Source organism: Sceloporus occidentalis, unplaced genomic scaffold (assembly GCF_023333645.1).
Source record: "Sceloporus occidentalis isolate IW3139 unplaced genomic scaffold, rSceOcc1.0.p SCAF_3, whole genome shotgun sequence".
NCBI classification, from domain to species: domain Eukaryota; kingdom Metazoa; phylum Chordata; class Lepidosauria; order Squamata; family Phrynosomatidae; genus Sceloporus; species Sceloporus occidentalis.
The window spans coordinates 246,547,457-246,571,327 of NW_028316983.1; the positions used below are offsets into that span (position 1 = coordinate 246,547,457).

At 42.9% G+C, this 23,871-nt stretch overlaps 1 protein-coding gene across 5 annotated transcripts in view; it reads left to right on the forward strand.

Annotated features, from left to right (window-relative positions):
* The first annotated feature begins 5,134 nt into the window (after positions 1–5,134).
* Positions 5,135–23,871, forward strand: part of EEF1D (eukaryotic translation elongation factor 1 delta) — a 32,708-nt gene continuing 13,971 nt past the window's right edge. The window contains exons 1-4 of one of the 5 annotated variants that reach the window (XM_089518084.1): positions 11,092–11,102; positions 14,604–15,868; positions 17,440–17,563; positions 22,664–22,735. In XM_089518084.1, coding sequence (XP_089374210.1) covers positions 14,604–15,868; positions 17,440–17,563; positions 22,664–22,735 — 1,461 coding nt within the window. In that variant the 5' untranslated portion in view covers positions 11,092–11,102. Of the gene's footprint in view, positions 5,256–11,091; positions 11,103–14,253; positions 15,869–17,439; positions 17,564–22,663; positions 22,736–23,871 lie in introns of those variants that run through there. The other 4 variants (XM_089518089.1, XM_089518085.1, XM_089518086.1 and 1 more) reach the window with 4 other exon arrangements.

Consider the following 23,871-nt stretch of genomic DNA (forward strand, 5'->3'; position numbering starts at 1 on the left):
GATGGAGAAGGGTTGTGCTTCAGAAAGACAGAAGGGGAAAGAGACTCTACAAGAAACAGTAAATAGGGTGGTAATCCTTAGGAAAAGGAAAGTCTGATGTTCTATGCCAGATATTCATTTTTTATTATTTACTTACATGTTGCCCTCCAGATGTTGTCAGACTATAACCTCAAGCATTCCTTAACACTGACTGGCTGCATCCACACTGCAGAAATAATCTGTCTTGACACCACTTTCACTGCAATGGCTCAATGTTATGGAATTCTGGGAATGGCAGTTTGTTATAAAAATAGACTCTAGAACAAACTACAATTCCCAGAATCCCATAGCATTGAGCCATGGGAGTGAAAGTGTTGTCAAGATATTATTTCTGCAGTGTGGATGCAGCCTATGCAGGCCAGGGCTGCTGAGAGCTGCACTTCAACATCTGGACATTCTGTATCTGAGTAGAGAACCTTTTCTTTACCAAATGTTTTGTGCTTTTACTGTCAGAAGCCCTAAGCCAGCAAAAACCATGGTAAGGGACAGCGAGAGCTGTAGTCCAAAACATTTGAACAGTCAAATGTTTCTCATCCCATCTCTATGAAATCAAAGACCACACTGGTGTCCCCATTGCACAGCCCAAGAAGCAAGGTCCTGTCCCCCCTGACAGTGCTTTGCACCAGCACAGCAAGTGTCAATCCTGATTTTCTATACATGCTTAAAATACATGCCATAAAACCATGGCTGAGAGACCCTCTGTCCACCACTTTGGTTTAGTGAAGGCTTCTTCTGAATTTAGAAATGAGACTGGCGATTATCTCCATCACAGAGGACTTAGATTTCAACCAATTCCAAGGACAGGGGCTGGGAGAGAAGCAGTTTCCCATTTTATCCTGCACAGAATGTATTCAGGAGAAAGATCTGCCATGCAAAAATGACAAGTAAAAATAGCACACAGACCTAAATCCTATTGACAGTTCCAGCAAGGGAAGACCCATGAAATCAATCTAAACAATACAGATAATTCAGGGTGTGTGTTCCTGTGCAGACCTTGACCCCACGTTCTTAATCATTTGCAGTAGTGGTTCCCATGACACAGGTGATGAATTCACACTAGGTTGTAATTAACTTTGTAGGCGTTATCCAAGGTGGTGAACCACCAGATTCGCCAGCCCATGGACATGGAATCCACCAATTGCCACTACTCCTAGCCCTAAAAATAGCATCTAGAAGGCATATTGTGCTCCATAGGTGCTTTTTTTGGTGGGGTGAGGAGGCACCCTAAAGAAGCAAAAATGGTACCCAAGTTACTAGAGGTGAGTTCTGGTTGTCTGAAACATTCTTTCTGGTGCCAACCTCAACCAGTGTGGCCTGCCAACGATCAGAAATGCTTAGTTTTTGTGGGTTTTTCAAGCACGAGTGTGCATCCAGTTCTTTACATCACCCTTCTGCAAACTGATGCCCTCCAATGGCTAAGGAATCGTGACAGCTGTAGTCAAACACATCCAAAGAACACCACCCTATAAGAAGATTGCTTTTGGACAATCCTAGTTGGATTTTGTACCATTCATTCCCTCCCCACATTTGAAATAGCCACTTTCATTCTTTTTGGAAACTGGGAAACAGCTTCTCCAGGGAGTCTTCATCTGGCTCCTAAATCATAATTTGCTCTTGGCCCCTTTGATTTTAGCTGGTATTAAGAGGGCTACATTTTAAAAACTCTTTGAGGCAGTTGAAAATTGCCCCATCAACTGGAGATTAGCATCCAAGGGCAATGAAGGCAACAAACCCCACGATACTAGTGTTTATGGGACCAAAGCTTAGGAACTTCAGCTCCCCATTTAAAACCAAAAACAAAACTGAGAGGGAAGGAATTACCCTGTAACAATATCCTGGTTATGCCGAATATATTAGTACCTCCCCATAATTAAAGGTTCAGGATAGGATCCCCTATTGATGCATGAACAGTAACAGGCACTCTAGAAAGGATCCAGCTGCTCCACTCTGGTCCTTGCTAGGGATTGGAAGGAGCTGCCTCTTGCAGTCGCTGGGCCATGGTGAGGAAGGAGCGCAGCTGCACAACCTTCAGTGGTCCAACCTGCTGGGAGTTCTGGCTCTCTAGCCAGCACAATGCCTTCTGCAAACCTTCTATAGCTTCCTGGGCAGTGGGTACTAGAGGATAGTTTCCTTCCATCCCACCACCATCATATCCTGCCATGTCCCTCTCTTACTCTGCACCACAAGGGCAAGACCCCATTCCCCCTTCTCCTTTCTCCACATCTGTGCTGTCATCCAAGAGGAGCCAGTTGGCCACTTCCTCGGGCAGCAGGTGTTTGCACATCAAAGCAGCCAGGTGAGCAAGATCACTGGGCGCCAGATTGTCCACACCAGCAGTCTCTTCCTCCTCCTCTGGCTCTTTGTCCCCTCCGGAATGGGGTTCAAAAGAACCCCGTAAACGAAGGAGCCAGCATTTCTTGATGGAGCCAGCAGGGATGAGATCCCAAGAAAGCCCAACTAGACACAGCATATCTTTGAGAAGAAAGGCATGAAGGAAGTCCCGGGAGATGTCCTCACCAGTTTGCTTGGACCCTTCAAGACTTCCCAATGCCAAGCAAGACATAGCCAGCCGTAGCAGCTCCTGCTTGTACAGTTGTTTGAAAGCTGCCACCACGCCCTGCTCAAGGGGTGCCAAAACACGGCCTCCCCTTCCCAAGGAGGCCCCTGACGCCATGGAAAGGTGGAGAACCCGGACAGAGCTGTCGGGAGTCTGAAGTTGGGAAGGTTCCTCAGACACTAGGGGGCAGCTGAGGAGGAGCACCGCTTTTGGCTGGAGATGGTGACAGCGCAGGAAGCTTTTAACGCAGGGCACAAAATGGTCAAAGAACCAATCTCGGAGAAGAGCGGGACCAAACTGGGCCCCAGGGCTGTAAAAATAACATGCTGGCAACTTATCCTGGTGACGGAGAGAGGAAGGGTCCTGTAGGTCTCCCACTACCAGAGGCTTCAGCTTGTGGGAGCCAGTTAGATTGGCAGATAGCAAGATGGTGACTCGGTCTTTCACCCGTGGTTGGTGAGCTGAGGGAGGCTGTTGGCAAGAACGGTGTTGTGACAGGCAGGCTTGGCCTGGCAGCGTCTTCCAATAAAAGTGGGTGACGTTGGCATTGTAAATTTGGTCATCACTGTAACCCCCTCCGTCAGTGGCTGAAGGTGGCAGGATGGGTGGAGAAGGATCGGAGAACGCAGAGCCAACCTCTGCTTCAGGTTTAGGAGACGAGTCACCTCCCCTGCCAATGCCAGCCCCTTCTCCATAAATGCGTTGGCTGGAGATGCCGTGCCTCTTCTGCCATCACCAGAACCACTTGTGGCTGGCCTTAAAAGTGCACTCAGGGCTGTAAATCTGCCTGGAGAAGGCTTCCACTTGGGCCTGGATGGCAGGGCCCGAGAGGGGCACGCCGTGCTGGCACAGGGCAAGGAACCAAGTGTAGATGGCACAGCCGATCTTCTTGTTCGCCAGGCGCATCTTCTTGCACTGGGTGCCCACCTCGCCGCCCAACTGGTTGAGGAACCAGCGCAGCTTCATCTCATCCTTCAGCCAGCCGCGAAGGGTGCCACCAGGGACCCCAAAATCCCGACGCACACCGAGGCCTGCCACTCGCCTCTTTTGACCTGTTCTATGGCTTGCAGCTTGTCCTTGATGGAGTAGGCCCGACGGAGAGCCATCTTAGGTGCAGATGGCAGCGAAGAGTTGGCAGTAGCAGTACCGACACTGGCACCATCAAGATGGCTCTTGTGTTGGCTGCACCTAAGATGGCTGTCCGTCAGGCCTAGCAATGCCTCCTGGGGCTTGTCAGACATTATTGGTGCCAAGGTGGCCGAGCATCCTTGGTCCCTCTGAGGGTGGCCAAGTGGCCCCACGCCAGCCTTGTCACCCTGTTCACCTGCCATTGTTGTTGTTGTGCATCTTCCAGTCGTTTTCAACTTATGGCAGCTCTATCATGCCATTTTCTTGGTATGTTTCTTCATAGGGGGCTTTGCCAGTGACTTCACCTGAGGCTGAGAGAGCGTGACTTGCCCAAAAGTCACCTGGCAGGCATCCTTGTCGTTGTGTTGTTGTTATGTTGCATGTCTTCAAGTCTTTTTGAACTTATGGTGAACCTATTGTGCGGTTTTCTGGGCACGTTTCTTCAGAGGAGGGCTTGCTGGTGCCTTCCTTTGAGGTCGAGAGAGCATGGCTTGCCCCAAAAGTGACCAGTGGGTTTCATGGCTGAGTCAGGATTCGAACCCTGGTCTCCAGAGTCATGGTCCAATACTCAAACTACTACACCTCCCCAAAAGGCAAGGAGGAATCATAGGATCGTAGAGTTGGAAGAGACCACAAGGGCCATCCAGTCCAACCCCATTCTGCCATGCAGGAAATCAAAGCATCCCCACAAGGCTTGAGAGGGGGCCAGGAAAGCAAAAGGCAACTCCCTGGCGACCAAAATGCCTCAAAACCAGGCCTCAGAAAGCCTCAGAGCGTCATAAGGGGGGAAGGGAGGGGAAGCTCCCTCCTTTTGTCTCTCAGGCGCCATGGAATGCAAGGCACGCAGTGCGCATGCGCCACGGAATGGCCTCTGCCTCCTCCTCCTCCTCCCCCCCCCCTTATTGGATTTTGGATTCTTCCCCTTCCCTCCCTTTTGGAGTCTCCCCGCCTCTCCCTCGGACTGTTCCAACGTGGCGGATTTAGAGGGGACGATTTACCTCTTTCCCCCTCCCTTTTAGCCAATTCTACCAATTAAATGACGAGTGAAATATTTATTTTTCTAAAATCTCATGGGAGTGATTGGAGAATGAGGTCGTGGAGGCGGTTGGCTTAACCTACACACTCTCACTTCTTGGTCTCGCCCACTCCTGGGCTGTTCCATTGCGTCCCTCTCTGAGGGGGGAGGAGAAAGGGGGTGAAAAACAAAGCAAACCCCCCTATTAATTTGTACCCACACGACCAATCCTTACACACAGAACACGCCAGTCTTTTGTTCTCCCTCAGTCCCCGCCTTGATTCTCGTTTGTCTCTCATACACAGTGAACAGCCTCCCCCTCTTTTGGGGAACGATTGGTTTCTCCCAGGGGGGCCGAGCCGCTTTTACCCAGAAGCCCCCGCGCGGCGCGTGCGGCCCTCCTTTTCCTTCCGGCCGAAGGACCGAGCGGAGCCCCTCCTCCGCCTCCGGATTTATTTTTGTGGTTATCGTTATTACAGTATTATTATTATTATTAGTGTTATTTGCTGTTAACGCGTGAGTAGCGCCTTCCTTTTACCTCAGGCTGAGGGGCGGGGCTCTTAAAGGGGATGGGGTTGCTAAGCAACGCTGGGCGGGGGGAGTCGGGGATTTCGGGACCCCCTCATGCATCCCGTCATGCACCGCGCGAGCTTCCCTTCCCTTTCCCTCTTCCCGCGCTTTGGGCCTGGCTTCGGATCCCCGGTGGCCCCCTTTTCCCATGATGCACCTGGGCATGCCAACATTACCCACAGTGCACCTGGGGATATAACATTACCCATGATGCACCTAGGCAGGGTAATGTGGCCGTGCCTATGATGGGCTTGGGCATGGCCCCGTTACCCATAAAGCACCTGGACATACCACTGTACCCACAATGCAGCTGCGGATATTGCTTCACCCAGGATGCCCCTGGACAGGATGCCTTTTCCCATGGTGCACTTGGGTAGGGCAACATTACCCACAATGCACCTGGGGATGGTGCTGTGCCCATGATGCACCCAGTCAGCCTAGCTTTTCCCATGATGCCCTTAGTTCTTCAGTATCAATGTATCTGCAGTCAGCCTTTGCATCTGGGGGATTTTTTCCTCCCTGGATCCAATGAAGAGCAAATCTCGATTTTGCCCTTTTATGGAAGGGGCACCATTTTACTCTGCCACTGCATTTAATGGGACTTGAGCATCCATGGATTTTGGTGTCCGTGGGGAATCTCGGATCAAAAACAGATACCAAGGGCCCACTGTACATAACCTTCACCATAGCTACTACGAGCTATTAAAGGGTGCATATGTTTTGGGGGGACACCCTGTTTATAGAGAGGAAAAGGGAGAGAGTGCGCTGTGAAATCCCAATAGTTGTGTTAGGCAAGATGCTGCCTCACCGTCTGCTTTATGAGAATGACGCTGGCCTTTCTTCTAGGGCTGAGGCAAGGCTTGGTGCAGTGTTTTGCCCTTTGAGAGCCACGGAGATGGTCCTTACTCAGCTGTTTGCAGAATCTTTTGGCACCTTGAAGGCTAACAGGCTTTATTTGGCACAAGCTTTTGTGGACTGCAGACTACATCCCAACTTCTCTTTGTTTAATACACAACTGTAGAATTAATTGTCACTGTTTGTATGTTTTGTCTTCTTATTGCCTGATATCCTTCTCCCATTCAAGGTAGTATACATTATGTGCCAATGGAGGCAACATTTCATAGAACAACAGAGTTGGAAGAAACCTCAAGGGCCATTGAGTCCAAACATTTGATGCATTTAATGTAGTAGACTCTGCTTTCTGTGCCAAATAAAACTTGCTAGCGCTAAACATTTCACAAGACTTTTCTTTATGACTTAAAACCCACTGGATAATTTTTATCTTATTTTGGATTATCAGAATGCAAAGGGATCTTGTCTCCCTTTTGAGACTAACTGAATAAAGGATATAGCATACTCTTTGGCATGTCTTCAGAAGAGTTGCCATCACTTAGCATTAGCAGCTGACATTGTGAATCAAGGTGGAGGAGGGTGCTAGGGCCATATATGCTTTCTTGATTTCCTTGGAATCTGAACCTCAGGTTCCCTGATTTGATTCTGACGTTTTACTGGTTTGTAACCAATAACCTTTTCAGGTCTAGTCTCTCCCAGACAGGATCTGAAACACTACTTTTCTGAATCATCTCAAAAAGGTAGTAATTCCAGCAAACTAGAAACCAGTGTCCTACCAGAAGCCTTTGCAATGCTTGCAAAGAAGACTTGCAGGCTGATAGACATACTGCCTTTGGACATCAGAGTTTTGTCCTCTGCTCTTGTAGCTCTTTCCGGTGCATTATTTCATGGATCAGTCTAATCTCAGATTATATTGTAATTCATCCGGAGGGAGTATATGAAAAAAACAATCCCGGAGTTTTATAAATGAGTATAGTTTCTCTGAGAAACTGCAGATATGTAAACAGTTAGAAAGTTCAACACATTTTGAGCCAAAGTTGATCAGAATATTCATAATATTGATCATAATATTACCATGGTACAAATGTTTGGTAATATTAACAGTTTCATTTGATAAACAATGTAAAATAACAACATACATATGCTTTCTATAGTTTTAATTATTGATTTAATGTTACATTGCCAAAAAGGAGACATGGAATGGATATTTTAATTAAAAAATTATAATTAGAAAAGTAAACACATCTACAAAACCCCATCTTTGTTTGGTGGCCTTGGTTTTACCCTCTTCCTGCAAAAGATGTTTGCGATAAAAATAGCGAAGTATTCTCATAGAAACAGCCTTTATTGAATGCATGACATGCACACCTTTTAATATCTTGCAGTGACTGAAGTTTGCAGCGGTCTTCCTTCTCTACATTTCCAAATAAATTCAGCTGCGCTTGGCTTCCTAATTCTGAATGCCTGAGATTAAGTCAATAATCTTGCCTTTATTTTTGCTCCCATCTTTGTAATCTGAGTCGTTGCAGCATCTGTTGTGGCCATGAAAAAACCTGCAGCATTACTGCATTTCCATGCTTATCACAATTCTGGCTTTGCATTCTTACTGATCAGATCACAAAACTATTTGAAAGTATTGGCCATTTGTGTATATTTCCTAGTCTCCATTATATGATGTTTGCTGTTTGTGTATCCTTTTGTCTTTGAAGTTGTATTTCGTTTTCTTGCTCCCTCGACCCCTTTCAACTGACCTTTATGGTTGTATTCTTTGACATTTTAAGGCTTTTAACCTCAGGCTGAGATTGGAAACCGCTTAGAAAGTGCTGACTTCACTGAGAAGCAATATAGAAATGTACTTCTTGTTGCTATTTTTAAAAAAGAGAATGCATTTTTTCTTTCTGATAGGTATTTTTTGAACTCACTGTTATATTTCTTCTACCTTCCTTTTAATAGGGGCTGGGGGGGGGGAGCGATATTGTCTCATGTCATTTTCCCCTTCCTCCTGAGCTAATCATTATGGGATTTTTTAGTGATCACCTTCAGGCTTTTACTCAGAAATGTCTGGATTTCTAGAGGGAATGAAGCTATTCTCGGATTGTTTTGATAGGCAGTGAAATGATGTCTTATCCTTCCTTATCTTTATTTTTATGGGAAGGGCTTTTGAGTGAAAGATTGCATTGCTAGACTTTCAAACAGTCCTAAATATTTTTGCCAGTCTGACATGTCTGCGTGTTGCATGATATGTCATGATATGTCATTATTGAACTCAGCCCTTCACAATGTATGATTATTACTGGGGAGATATTTCATGGGAGCGGTGGTCCACAAAACACCTTGGACATAGTGAACATGTTTCAGAGAATGCTGGGATTCTCCCTCCATTGTCCTTAATGTGCTTCTCATATTTCCTGGCAAAATAATGTATTCTTGAATTTTTTAGGCAATAAATAATGGCACTTATTAAATTACATACATTAGTAATACCAAGCCTGCCAAATGCATCTGTAGTGCTAACACAATATATGACATTGTGCTGACTTCATGGTTTAGTCTTGGATGCTTACCTAAGAAAGTTGAATGTGACACACCAATTTTGATGTGTCAGTCATTCATAAGAAGTTTATACACTCCAATCGCTTGCATAATTTCTGTATATATGAGCAGTCACCACTCACTCTCCCTCTTCAGGCCTACATTTATGGGGACAAACACAACCAGTGAACCCCCAAGCATGGGAATTCTCATTCCTGGCATTTGGCTTTGAACAAAGAGTGCGCACAGACACTGTCCATGTATCTGAATGGCAAGAGATATTTATATCTGCTTCCAGATATGTAACATTTATATGAATGAACACTTAGCTGATTTAGCATGGGCATCCCAGCCTTTCTCCGATTTACTTCCAAGTAAGTCCCACTGTCTTATTTCTAGATTATGCGCAGAGTTTTAGCTGTTGTGGGTTTTTTAAAATCTTTGTAGGAACATGTTGTGATGTTAGGATGAAGGAGGTTTGTAAAGGCCTGTTGCTATGTTCAGAATGGCTTTTGTGTGTAGCTCTTTGCTGAAGATGGTTCATTGAAACCAAAGATTAATATGGTTCTGTTTATGGCCTGTAAAGATGGTTTGTCTTCCCTCTCCCCTAATTATGCAATCCTTCCTTGAACTTAATATGTATTCCCTAAGAATGCAAACCTAGTCCAGGCTTTAGGATAGAACTTTGAAGTAGAGAAAAAAGATGAACAAAATATTCAGAGGGTAGACTAGCCTCCAGTTTAAGCTTAAGAATTTAAGTCTCCAGTTTAAGAGCAAAGTCCCCAAGCCTGCAGCTAAAGCAGGTGACAGTGCTAGATGCAAAAAGAGAGAGAACCAACATCCAGCTGTCAGCATCCTGTGCTTCAAACAAAATACATTTTTGTTCATGCCTCAGATTTCTGTGTCTTCTAGGGGATGGGGAAACAGTTGAGATAGCCATGTAATTGTAAAGACTAACAGGTTTTGTTTGGCGGCAGCTTCATCTGATTCCCAAAAAGCTTAGGGCAGTTTTTTAGCCTTTGAGGTGTTTTTGTTTCAGGAGATTAACTACCTCTCTAAGTTGGGTGGTTCTGGTGGAAGAACAACAATGCTTTTTAAAATGGTCAATGGTAGTCTTGGGGTGAGAAATAACAGTGGCCCCTTTCAGTTTAAATTGAAAGAAGGTGGCTATATTTCCCAATAGTGTGCCTGGAGTTATGCGCAGGGTGCTATATCTCCCCAGATGGAATGACTGCAATTCTGTGTTCATTATCGCATACAAACCTCTGAAGCTCTTTGGATATCTCTTTTTTAAAATCATAAAATGCCTAATGGCATTTCCTTATCCAAATCTCAGCAAAGTAAATCCTCGTGTTCAGAAATTATTCTGGGCCTCCAACCATATTGTCATAAATCTGTCATCCAGCTCTTAATTAAAGGAGAGACCATGCATTCTTTGCCTTTAAAAGTAGGGTGAAACAAAGTTTAACAACTTACCAGAAACCATATAAGAAGACCAATGCTCTTTGACTTGAATTTTTAAAATTTTAAAAGTAATTGTAAAAAGTATAGTTGATTTTAAAGAAACACCTGTGTTGAAGTTATTGTACAGCCACAAAACAATGAACTATAAATATTACTGAATCCACCTGAGTATGGATTGTATTTGCTTTTAATGTGCAAAGGGGTCTTATAGCAAAGGTGCTACAAGGTCACTTTACACACTGATTTTCCAGATTGACACAGCTAGCTATGTCTTTGTTTTTGGTAAGGAAGTTAATGTTTTCAATGAGAGCTGGTCTGAATACTGTTCTCTAGTGGATTATTAAAAATGTACTAAAATAAATACATTTATTTTCCAAGAACAAATCACTATTTATAATTTTAAATGATTGAAAATTTTGAAATCCAGTTTCATGGAAGTAGTTCACTTATTTTAAAACTATTTTTGTTTAAGTGCTGCTGTGGTTATTTTCTAAAACATGTTTGCAAAAATTTTTTATCTTGTCTCTGTTTTTTTTAAAAAAAAGAATGTGCATTTAAACCAAATACAGCTGTCTAGCCTTGGAAACTATTTGCTTCTTGTGCTGGGGATGTGAACTTTACAAGGCAGGGTTTGAGGGAGGGCTTCTTCCTTCTAACTCGGGCATCCTCTTGTAGAATGACTTTATACAACAAGAAGAGTCTGCTTCAGCTGATTTTTAATGAGTTAAAAAACTTTCCTGAAGTAGTATGATAGACTCCTGCTTGCTGCATGCTAATAAGCAGTGTCTAATTAATTTTTAAAGCTCTATATTACTGTAGTATTAGAGTTTTGCCTTTCTGGATCCCTTGGTGATTTCACTCTTTGGCTGCTGCATCTCTTTAAGCAAAATTTTCTTACTTTACTTAATTTTCTTATTTCTTAATGCTGTCCTAGGAACTAAAAAAGTAAGTACCTGCTTTCAGTAATCTTTTTCTCACTTGGTAAGTTCGTATGAAAAGTGAGTCCCTCTAAGACAAGTCTACTAGATCTTGCTTGCGAGACAATTGATAACTGTGGCAACTTGCATATATTCATCTTGCAGTTATGGCTGCCATTTTGATGCTGGAGCTTTTGGGGGAGGTGGCATGGATAGTATCTAATTTTGATAAGGGATGTGTTACTTTTGTAATAACCACTTCTTTTTGGTAATGCTTTTATCCTTCTAATGACAAATGAATTTCCACCTAGATTAGGAAAGCTGCTGCAGATGTCTTTATTGCCTCTTAGGGGTGTGTGTGCTACCTTTCCTTTCATGCCCCTTCCCAAGGGCTTACAGCAGGTAATGCCTGTGAGAGAAAAACTGCCTATAAAAACCAGCTCTTGCAGGAAAGCTTCTTGCTGGTTCCAGGAGGCATTCAGCATCATAGTTTGACAGTTTTGACTCCTCTAGTGGGAGTTCCACAGTTGCCTAGTAGTGGCTGAATAACCTTTTTGTGTACTATTAGCCATCAGAGTTGTTCAAGGTCTGTAGAGTTCAGAAGACATTGCGACAGGTACTATCAGAGGACTAGGTAGGATCCAAACCTTGAGTGCCTTATGAGTAGATAAAGATAAGCCTTAAACTATAGCTATGCAGTTAGCACACTGAGGGTAAAAATACACTTACAGTAATGTGGATTATGTTCTGAAAAAGCATGTTGAATATTCCACCTGATACTAAGTGCTGTTCACCATTTAATATTCATAATTGTTCTTTAATTATTTTAAACACACCTTTCAGGGTACACAGGCCTTACAGAGTAGCTTGGTAGATACAGTAATTCTAGTTAGCTTAAACTCATTAAAACTCATGGTTCCAGTCCGCTCCCCCACCCAAAAAAAACCTAAAGCATGAAAACAGTAGTGTAGACTTTGTTTTTAATTAAAAACCAACACATCTTTCATCAGACATTCTTACAAAACCCATTTACTAGTAATGATTTCTCTTTCTAAATAGCCAGAACTGGATCTTAGGGTGGAAGGATGCCTATGGTTTTGTGTATTTTGACACATCTTGGAAACAAATAAAAAATAGAAGTTGATGAACTTTTCTTTCTGCTCCTTTCCTCAGTTCAGTTAATTCAAACGGTATGGAAGTTCGCTAGTCCTTAATGGTGTCTAATGCTTTGTTTAATATCCTATCCATTTCTACCTTCCAGTTGCTCCTGACCCAGACCTCTGTGGCTTAAATCCTTTACTCTGCATTAGTACCCCAAATTCCTTAGCATCATTTTGTTCTTTAAGCTCAGTTAACGTCCCTCCTATAGCTCTTTTATGCCTCAGACAGACTGCTCATTCCCTTTCAAACAATGCAATACCAGAAACACTTTCAAACTAGGAAATAGAGGATACTACACATATGGAATTAGCTTGCTGCAGCATTCATAACATGCATGGAGGAAATAATCTGCAATAGAGCCAAGAGATTACTCCTGTGAGTCATTGGCTTTCTTGCTGTTGGTGGCATTGTGATGTCATTTCTATTTGCTAGCCACAGTTCTTTATAGATTTCTTCCAAGGGCTCCTCGCAGGATCTAGCTCTTACAACTCCAAGAGTTTCTACATCTTACAATGACCTCAGGATACATAGGTTTTCAATGGGACCAGCGTTGAAATTCATTTCCCCCCAAATGTTTGAAAAGGGCATTCCATTTCAATTCAACCAATAGTAAGTAAGGAAATAATCATAATAAAATGCTTATAGGAAACATAACGTTTCATTTAAAAGCCTGCACTGGTTTGGAGGGTGCCAAGTGTTAATTTTAAATAGAATTTAAAATTCATGGGAATTATATGTTCACAGTCCTTGAACCTAATACAGTAGCCAAAAAGATGTTTAATAATAAATTGAAGAAGGTGTCGCTTTACCATTAACTGGTCAGTGCAAGCCTGTGCCACCTTAAAACCTCCTTAGGACTTTGAAGGGGTGAGACGTAAATCCAAAACACACTGCAGAAATAATCCACTTTGAGGCCACTTTAACTGACCTGGTTCAGTGCTAGTGAATCCAGGGAAATGGACTTCATTGTGGCGTTAGAGCTCTCTGACAGAGGAGGCTAAATTTTTCACAGACCTACACTTCCTAGAATTGCCCAGCATTGAGCCAGAACAGTTAACAGCAGTCTCAAACTGGGTTATTTCTGCAGTGTGTTTTGGACCTGAATTACACCAGTCAGCTGTGCACTGGTTGGCATTTAAATTAAAGTTAGATTTCTCCTTTTGTGCTTACTGTTCAACAGTTGCCATTAGTTGATTTCTCTCTTTTAATATTTGTGAGGAATGTATCCTCTTGCAGAAGAAGCATAAGAATATTAAATTTTGAATTCTCCTCTTTCATACGAAGCACCTTGTCCATTTTAATTCTGATTCTTGTTGGATATTTGACCTGCTAACATGAAAATGACAACGAATGATAAGCATAATGTGAGCCTTTGGATGAAAGTTCTGTCACACATTGTCTGTTGGCTCCCACTTACAGAATACAAGATGGTTCTTTTGGGGGCTTGGCCAACATCTGTTCATGTGTTGAGCAGTCTTTGATCTTCCAACAACTAGAGCATTTTGGCATGGTTAATACTATCTCCTCTACCCACTCTGGCCCAAAATAAGATATTTCTCTGTTAGTGGATCTGATGGCATCCCACATATTACAGTAAACAAGATTTTTCTAAAATCAGAGGCCAAATCGACACTGCAGAAATAATCCAGCTTGATACCACTTTAATTGTCCTGGCTCAGTGCTAGAGAATCCTGGGATTTGTAGTTTGTTGTGGCCAAAGAGCTCTGGCAGAGAAGGCTAAATGTCTCACACAACTACAATTCCCAGAATTCCATTGCATTGAGCCATGGCAGTTAAAATGGTGTCAGAATGGATTATTACTGTAGTGTGAATTGCGACCCTAGACCTAAATTCAGTTGTTCATTCTAATTAGAATGGACCCATTAAATTAAGGGAACTTTCTAAGTCATCCTTTACAGCAATTTAGTATTTTCAGTGGGTTTTCTCTAATTGAGACAAGCTTGGATTTAGAACAGTTCAGATTTTCCTGTTGGAATAACTGATTATGGCCTGTATCTTGAGTATAGTGCTAGAAGTATTCTCTTGCAAAAATTCTCTAGATGTTTTCCCATTATGTAATAGCAGTAAAGCAGTGTTGGTATACCAGCAAATGGTAAAATGTCCCAGCCTTTTAAAGCAATTGGTTTGAAGCAGTTTGCACAACAGTGTATCCAGAGTTTTTGAGTACAGAACACAAAACTCCTAGGCCCTTAATGCTTCATTAATTTTAGTAGCTGTGAATAGAAATAATTGATAGAACCTGGGGTCTTGGAATGGCTAAAACCTACTGTATTCCATTTGTATGTCTTAGTTATTTCTGCATCTGTATTATTGTGTTTGTCTCTTAATGCTGCCGCCTATTTGGAAGATGAGGACAAGAAAGCTGCTCTATGCAACAGAGAAATTCTGGGTGGACAAGCACTTATACGATGAAGCGGAGAGGCTACACTATGAACGAGAAGCAACGTTAGCAGCCTCTGCCGCTGGAACCTGCCAAGAGATGGTGGCAGTAAATGGCTTTTGCCATGAGGAGCCTGCTGAGGAAGAGCTGAAAGAAGACCTACCAAGGGCAGGAAATAGAAGGAAGCAAAAGAAAAGGAAGTCCTCACCCAAAGCCAAGCCTTCAGAGTCAAAAGTAGATATTGTCCTGGCCGGGTTGTTGGCTGACCACGTATGGTTTGACAAGCCTCTTTATGACCTGGCAGAAGCTGCCTACTGGGAGAAACTTACGGAAACTTTTTCGCAGGCACCTTTGGAGAAGCTGCCTTCTGAGCAGTCTGCCCTGGTGCCATGGTCAGAAGCAGAGTTCATCCAAAGTGGTGCTGAGCCACAAAAAAACCTGACCATATTAAGCTGCAACCATGGTAGTCTGATGGCCTGTCACCACATTATTCAGGACGTTTGGGTCAATAAGTTCAACTTCGATGAAGCTGAGAAGATGTTTGTCAAAAGATCCCACCTACTGGTTCTGCCAAACTTCCTAGAGCTTCCTTCTGTGCCGTCGCACACCAGCATTGGGCAGAAAACACCAGATGAAGGCTATGCAACTGGACTACCTACTCCTTCAACACCAGCCCATCCTGTAGATACAGTGGTTCAACCTAGTGCTTCATTTACCAGTCCAAGTCTTCCAGATGCTTCAAACCAGACAGTAAATGGGAAACCACAGGTGTCCAGTTTGCAGGCCCTGGTTTCGGAAGTGTGGCTGGAGAAGCCAGTCTATGATGATGCAGAGAGATGCTTCTATGCAAACATGTTTGATGGGCACCCTCCAGGAAAGGTGATGGTGCAGGAGCAAGTGGGGCCAGAGTCTTCAAAGAGATGCCGGAAGGACAAAAAGAGCCGTAACACAGGGAAACAGGCAGGAGGAGGCAAGAGGGGGAGTGTGGCCTTCTCTGCCGTCTCATCTCAAGGCGCTGTCCCCTCATCACCTACCTGGTATTTCATGCACAAGGATAGCGAGTCTCCATGGTTCAGCAAACCCACATATGACAGTGCTGAAGCACAGTACTATGCCTCCAAAGCTTCAGAGCTGGCAAGCAAGGAAGAGGGCACCAAAATGCCTGAGACGATGCTAGGAGAGCCATCACAACCTTCTACCAGGGCTTCGAGCGAACCAGAGTCTAATGCTAAGTAGGAAAAGTTTGTTCTGGGGTAAATTCTCAAACCTAATGGGTCAGAAAGAGGTGGACAAGCTTCTTTGTTAAAATATAGAACTACTTTCTGTGTATGTATGTGTGCCCATTATATATATATATATATATACAAGTCAGGATACAAACCATGTTTGTGTATTGTTTGCCAGATCAGAATAGAGGGAGTTTTCTAATAATTTGGCTTTCTTGGTTGCAGTTAGTAATATCTTGCAACACTTCAGCTTATAAATAACCATACTTTTTGAAAAGACATTGGATTACATAAAATTTAGGAAAGCATATTTGAACAGCATTATCTTTAGGGGGGACTAGCACTTTGCTGTTCAGGCAATATCCTTGCAGTGAATGTAGCCATCCCTTCCTGGCTGTTACAAAAAGTTCTTAGTTAATTCTAGAAAAATTGCACTCAGAAGTGTCTTTTAGCAAAGGGATGTTCTGCTCTTCTGGTGGTGTTTTTGTTTTTGTTTAGTGGTAGGTATGTTTGGTTAGTGTTGGTCTTGGTTATATGTGAGTGGACTAAACTCATTCAAATTTCCTTTAAATGTGTTTGTTTTCTTTGGCTTTATGCTGCTTTCCCCCAGCTTAAATTACTCAGTAGCATATTGCAAATTGTGGTGCTTCAAGTTAGGTTCTTTTCTTATCCTCTACAGTTCTTTTGTGTTGTGAACCTTCTCATTTGCTTGCTTGAAAATAACCAGATGGTCATCTGCCATGTTCTGTATCTCCCATTCCCATGCTTGTGAAAGAATGTGTTAACTGCCCTTTACTTTGAATTCACTGCTGCATCCAAAATTCTGACATCATTTTATGGGTGTCTGTACTTCCCTTTTAGACACAGAGGTAATATTACAGAAGGACCTTGGGGTTTTTAATTTACCTGTATTTTTACAAACAGCCATGAACCAGAATGAAAGCCATTACCAGAGGGGTGGGAGGAACTGCCATGCTTTTTGCTGGTTCTCCTGCAATTCATCCTGCTGCTTGGTTTTGCATTATACTGAGTGAGTGTATACAGTCTTTCCTGGCACAGAGGAAGGTTAAAATGCTTCCATAGAATTCTTTTTTTGCTGATAAAAGTTGTACATGTATCCATGCAGTATCCCTGAGGCAGTATATTCACTTGTTACGTGGTGCCCCTAGATATCGTGTCAGCACTCTCCTCTTGAATTGATAGGTTTGTGTCTGCCATTTTAAGAAGGGCTAGGCAGTCCCAGGGAACAGTGTCTCTGAGAGTGATGCATATTCTTTGAGGCAAATACTTGTAAATTGTGGTTGTGTTACGGAGTATGTAGATTTTCAGGTAGCTAATGTTTGTCTGAGATGGGTTTAATTGAAAAAAGCACTTGTTTAGTTCACTCTGTGATGGAAAAGAGAGGCTAGAGCTAAGTGAATGAACAGCATGTTACTAATCCCATCTACACAAGCCTTTCCCTCTGGGGCTGTTACTGGAACTGGCCCAAAAGGGAGGAGGGAGATCTTGATTTGCTGATCTTGATATACTGTGCTTTATTATTCCTAGGTATTTATTTGGCCCTTCTGTCTTTGCAGGAAAATGGCAGCCAACTTCCTCATGCATGAGAAGATTTGGTTTGATAAGTTCAAATATGATGATGCTGAAAAGAGATACTATGAACAAATGAACGGTCCAGTTCTCAGCTCTTCTGGCCAGCAGGTAAGATGTCCGCATCCTGTGGTTTTAGCAGTAGGCCATTTTGCAAGCTGCAGTGTATCTAGCATAGGTGGAGATTGCACCTGTATGCTCAGGCTGAATCTCAGCCCAGCCTCTACAGAGCACTGGAATAATCATCTTGGATTAGACCAACAGTCCATTTAGTCTCACTTCCCACATTGGTAAACTATATGGACCTGGGAAGAACAGGATCAGAGCACAAGAGGCACACTGCTATCATACTATTTGCCACCTGGCAGCTAGTACTCACTGACACATAACCTCAGAAACTGGTTTGTGGTTGAAGGATCTGCAGAATAAATAAATACCATATAAATAAATAAAATAATGCCCCACCTAGAGTATACATTCAGTGTAGGCTTTCAAAATGTTTGCAAACATACCTTTGCCAAACTGCCACTTTTTGGATAAGTAGTGAACTTTTGACTTGTGCTTGCAAGAGCATTCAGGGAGCTCTAAAACATTCTTCAGTGCTTCTTGGACTATGTCCCAGGGTGCAAGAGCATTGAAGGTGCAGAGGTCTTCCATCTGTCGTACGTTTGGGGAGAAGAGCTGCTTAGCCTTCCTAGAGGTGAACTGGTTGGTTTAATGAAACTGGGACATTCTCTGCCTGGACTTCTATACCCTAAGTCAGTGACAGCAAACCTTTTAGAGACTGAGTGCCCAAACTTGATGTTTCTGTACCGGGTGTCACCTAGTGCTGAGGGTGGGACTTCCAGGGGGTGGGACCTCTGCCTTCTGGGGGCAGGACTTCCATGGATACAGTTGAAGGCCAGGGAGGGCAGAGGGGAAGAGGAGAAACAGGTGCACACCTCCTCTTCCCTGCCCTCTGCATGCCCTCAAAAATGGCTTCACGTGCCAACTCTGACACGTGTGCCATAGTTTCACCACCATGGACCTAAGTGATATCACAAACAACTGAGGGTGGATCAGAAATGGGATAAGGAGACACGAGAGGTGGAGAAAAACTCCCCTCTAATTATTACTTCTTCGGGAAACGTTGCAAGATTTCCTAACTAGGTATGTTCTCCAGTTTGTGAAAATATTCTTTTCTAGATGTTTTCAGCTCAGCCCCTTTCCAAATTCATTGTTGTTTATATTTGGAATTTTGTGTTGTTCAGTCTTTGTAAAAAAAAGAAAAACTATGATTTATTTGCCTTCTGCCTTTCCCCCCCCCCCCCCAAAAAAAAAATTGGGACTCAAGGCAACTTACAGTTTAAAAACAACTATCTTGAGAGTGCTGGCTAGGGTATAATTATGCATTATAAAAGCATCTTGTGTACTGGTGTGAGGATGCAGTAGCTGCATTCACAGGTAGTACATGAACTTTGTAAGAAACAGATTATTACAGGGATTGGTACCTAGGTTCTTTTCCCCTTGTTTCTGTTGAAGGGAATCCATTTGTGGCTTCAGCTGTAGTTTGTACCCCATTGGTTTCTCATTTTGTTTGTATATGAAAAATGGATGTGTTCAAAACTGGGTGTTAACCCAGGATCCAATAATTTTCTGATCTTCTAGTTCAGCTAGCTGAGTTTCTACAACCCATAAATTCTGATACTCATACTAAGTGGAAAACTAATTGGTTACAAACAGCAACTGGAAGCTTCACATTTTGTCCCTTCTACATGAAGGATGAGGGGGGGGCTTGTTACAATGCATTCTTATAATGCAGAGATGGCAAAGTGCAGTCCTAGAGTTGTTTCTTGCTACTCTTCCAGCTGCCTCAGCTGTCCTTTCCAACTTTCTCGGCTGTCCTTTTCTGGCCAAAAAGAGACCCATGGAAGCCTCTAGAGTGGCAGTTCATCTGTAAATAAGCTGTACCCCATCACCCCTGCTCTCACTGTCCAATATAAAAATCTATCAGTTTTTCAAAACCAGAAATGTACTTCTGGCTACTTCCATTTTTTTTTTATTTTTGGTGGGTAGTGTTGGCAATCTGAGGCCCCAGAAGATTCCAGGGGCAGAAAACTGGCCTCTGCATCCACTTTAGTTGCCTATCCCTATTAAATGTGAACATGACAGTCTTTGGGTAGCAGCTTCACAATCTTCCATCTTACTTGGAAGATCCTGCAGTGCTCACATGCTGTTAAATGTACAAGCTGTGTTAAATAGCATTATAGTGGCTGCCTCAAAGATGACTTAATGAAAGCAGCAAGTTCTCGTGTTCCCAGCAACCTTGGGTGTAAACAACAGCTTTCTGAGAGGTTCATTGACTCACTTATAGAAGGTAACCTTAAAGGAAAGAAGAGGTGAAACAAATTCTTACACCTACATTATACTTGCTGATCATAAACAAGTACCATTTGTTTGATGATGGCAAACTATTGTTTTTCCTTTTGACCTGCAACAGCATTTTTTCCATGAATCTTAATTCAAAACTACTACATTTGCATATGCAATACATTTGCTTTCTTCAAAGTTCATAAAAGTGTAAGTGAGCCTCTTCTTATGGATAATAATCATATAGTCTCCAAATTAGCCCAGGTTGAAATTAAAGATGCAGTGAAGCCTGGGCACACAAGCAACGGTACAGCTTTGCAACAGCTGAATGTTTTCTTGCATGGAGCTTGCTCTTGTGCCAACAAAATTTCTGACTATTGTCTTTCTCCAGGTTAGTAAATGTGTAAGTAGTGACTAAGATTCCCCCCCACAAGTTGATGCTTAAAATTGCAAAAAGACTTTCTGTGTATTGCCTGAACAGTACTGGCTGGAATCTTACCACTATGTTTAATGCCTCCTGATTCACTTAAAAGTTCTATGAGAATAAGAAATGTCCTTCCAGGAGCAATTACTTATCTTTACACAGACTTGAATCTTTTAGAGAGATGGACTATATAAGAAGAGTAGTTCGTTCTATCTGCAGTGGCAAAGAAGAGTGCAAGTAACTTCTAGATACAGAGTGGTTCACACTTATTCTGAAAACTGCCTGTTTAGTAAAGAAAGTTGAAGAAATGAAACTGCCATCCATCAAAGACACAGAAGACTCTTGCTCCTTGTCCTACATCCTGAAAATAAACGGCCTATTTAAAAAGACGTTGGTTCAAGCAAATATTGATTATACTGGTGCTTTCCAGGATAGACCAGCTGTGTACCACGACAAGGACTAAGTATGCCTTCAAGATTCATCAGTCATTGCTTCTTATGCATATGCCCCATGTACCATGGTGCTGTACTTCCCTCGTAGCCTGATCTTGGCAAGACCATCCTAAACACAGGGATTCAGTGAGGAGTAGAGTTGGTTTCTGAAGTTTTCATGATTGTCCAGAAACCTCTGTCTTGCAATCTTGACCAGATGGACAAACGGGAAACAATATTAATAGGGCTATCCAGCAATTACAGCTGTTCTGAGAGCTGACTGAGAAACTGTATGTATTTTTGTGTGTGGGAGAGAGTGGACTGTAATGGGGGGGGGGGGGCTGCGCCAGAGTTTGTGAAGGTGCTGATATAGGATTCAATATATATTGCCATTGTCCAAGTTCCTACAGAAGTGTATAAGGGGATCACGTGCATATCATAGCCTCTTACTGTGCAGGTGCTGCCACAGGATAAAGTTTGCCCCCCGTATCCATGGGGGATATGTTCCCAGACTTGCTATGGAAATGCAAAACTGGATAGTAGCGAACCCTTTTAAAATGAATGATTTCCTGTGGAAGGTGACCATAGAGTCACACCAGAGGATCTACAGAGTCCTAGAGAGATCACCTTGGAATCTAGGTCCGCATGACTCTATGGTCAACTTCCACTGTAGGCATACTATAGAAGTGCACCTAGAAAATGCCTAAAGAGGACATTTTTTGGGATGTAGGTAAGTATAAGCATGAGTACTGCTCCTGCAGATATGGGATTTTACAGTATATAAACTTTTAGGATCTAGCAACATTTATTATATTAAAAGATACAACCCACATCATGATCCAACCCACTAGTAGGTCATGATAAGACCCATGGCTCCTAAGAGCAGTATGCAGTCTTCCAAACAGAACTGTTGCTAATCCTCATGATGAAAAAGCGTTTAGCAACATGTGAGCAATAGCTCGCTAGACATTCAAAACAGAGAATGGCTTTCCAATGATCAAGAAATGCTGTGTACAAACTTATTCCTCCCTCATGGCTTCCACATTCTAAATTTGTTTAGCACGAGATGACTTGCCTTCTGTGCCTCATTTCCTACTAATGCTTTTTGAAGATGGTGCCCTAAAAAGGAAGTACCATTTGGGATGTGCAGCCAGAACATTATCCAAAATAATCATATATACTCCTTTTGCATAATTTGGATAATGGAATATAAGTCTCCATAACATAAACTATACTAGGCCCTGATACTGCAATGTCTCCCAGAATTTGTTGAAAATTTTGATTGGGTTTATTTTGTTTCTCAGCTTTATAAACAACCCTATAGACTTTCATTCAGGGCAGGTAGTGCAATGTGGAAGGGGGCAGCATGTTGTAGTGGTTTGATGGTTAGCCTAGAACTTTGGAGAACAGGATTTGAAACTCTGCTCACAAAGGAAACCCACTGGGTGGCCTTGTGCAATTCACATGCGCTCAACCTCAGAAATGCAAAGGCAACCCCCCTCTGAACAAATTTTACCAAGAAAATCCCCATGATAGGTTTGCCTTGGGGTTGCCATAAGCTGGAAACAACTTGAAGGCATACAACAAGAAAGCAGAGTGTGCAAATGGTTTTGCTAGTACAAAATTTGCCTGTGTACCTTCTATGGAAGAGAACTTCACTGATGAAAGCAGGAACAAAGACAGGGTTGAATATGATGCAAATAGCTGTGCCTATCTGACAGATGCAGAGATTGGTGGGCAGTTGGAGTGTCCCAGTGCCTGATGCCTGGCAACTCCTCTAGCTGGTATCTCTCTCTCTCTTAAAAAATTGTCTGGCTGTAGCTGCTGGCAGCATAGCCATTGCATTCAGCAGATGGATTTTCTTGTTTGTGATTTTTTTCCCATGGCTAGCTGTTGTAAAGAGTTAAACATTCCCCTTCCTTTTATGCGATCCACCCTAAGTAATTTCTCCTATATCTGTATCTGCCTTTTTAAAAAAACACTTGGTTCTTTCTGCACTGTTTGCAGGAGAACGGAGCCAGCACGATCCTACGCGACATTGCCAGAGCCAGGGAGAATATCCAGAAGTCGCTGGCCGGAGTGAGTACCTGGGCGCTCTCTCACCAGCTGGCTAACTGCATTCATTTTTCCTAGCTATGGCATATCTCACACACCTCCTCCCCTTCCTTGGCTGTGATTGTTTTTCCTGTAGACTGTGCATGTGCGACTTTTCTTACCATAAACTAAAAGGGCTGGACACAATGGAATGAGATACCACTAATGTGGAGGTCTGTGCAACATTAGCAATAATGTTAAGTGGTGTTTTGTGCCTTTAGCTTAAAAATTAGGGCCACACACCTGGTGGAGTCTTACAGTGAACATTATGCTGTGGTGTTCCATATCGTGTGGCAGATAGGAGATTGCAGTCTTAAGTACAACCCCAGGTTTATATGCCAGGGAGAAGTGTTCTGCTAATCTCTTCTTGACAGGCTAATGCTGAAAAAGAATTCTTAACATGGAGGAACTTTGAAGCATGCAGTCCTCCACTAGCCATCTGAACTTGGGCACTCCAAGAAAAACTGGTATGATATTTCTCTGTGTGTGTTTTATGGTGAATGCTCAATCAGTTTCCCCAAAGAGATGGAGCACCATAGGGTGAACAGTTAAGAGGAGCACGTTTATGAGCTGACATGTTGAACAGTTGTTTTTTACCCATTAGAATATGTGCAAAGATGTGATCTTTTCCCATTTTACTCATAGAGAATTTGGGCTGGTTTAGCTGTAAATATGAATTCTAGATGTTCCTGCAGTTAACTCAAGATAGGTCTATGTGAACAAAGACAATTAGTTTTGCTTTTATTTGTTTTTTAAATAATCAGTTGAATTTCCTCTAAGGAGTTTTGGGCTGAGTTCTGCTTACTTCTTAGGTAGGCTGTCTTGTCCAGTAGGTCCCCCAAGCCAATCTCTACTTAGCTTCAGCAGTAGAAGTGCATCATTTACTCACTGACCACTTCATGTGTTAGCCTCCCCTACAAACAGTTGCTTAGGAAGGCAGACTTTACTTTAGAATTAGCATAGTTTTGCGAGCAGGAGTACATTTTCCATTGCATGGTGGGCAACTTAGTGCCCTTCTGATGTTTTGGACAAAACATTCAAAAGCCCCAGGCAACCTGGCCAGTAGCCAGGGATAATACAGTCCAAAATATCTGGAGGAGACCAGGTCACCAACCATGTTT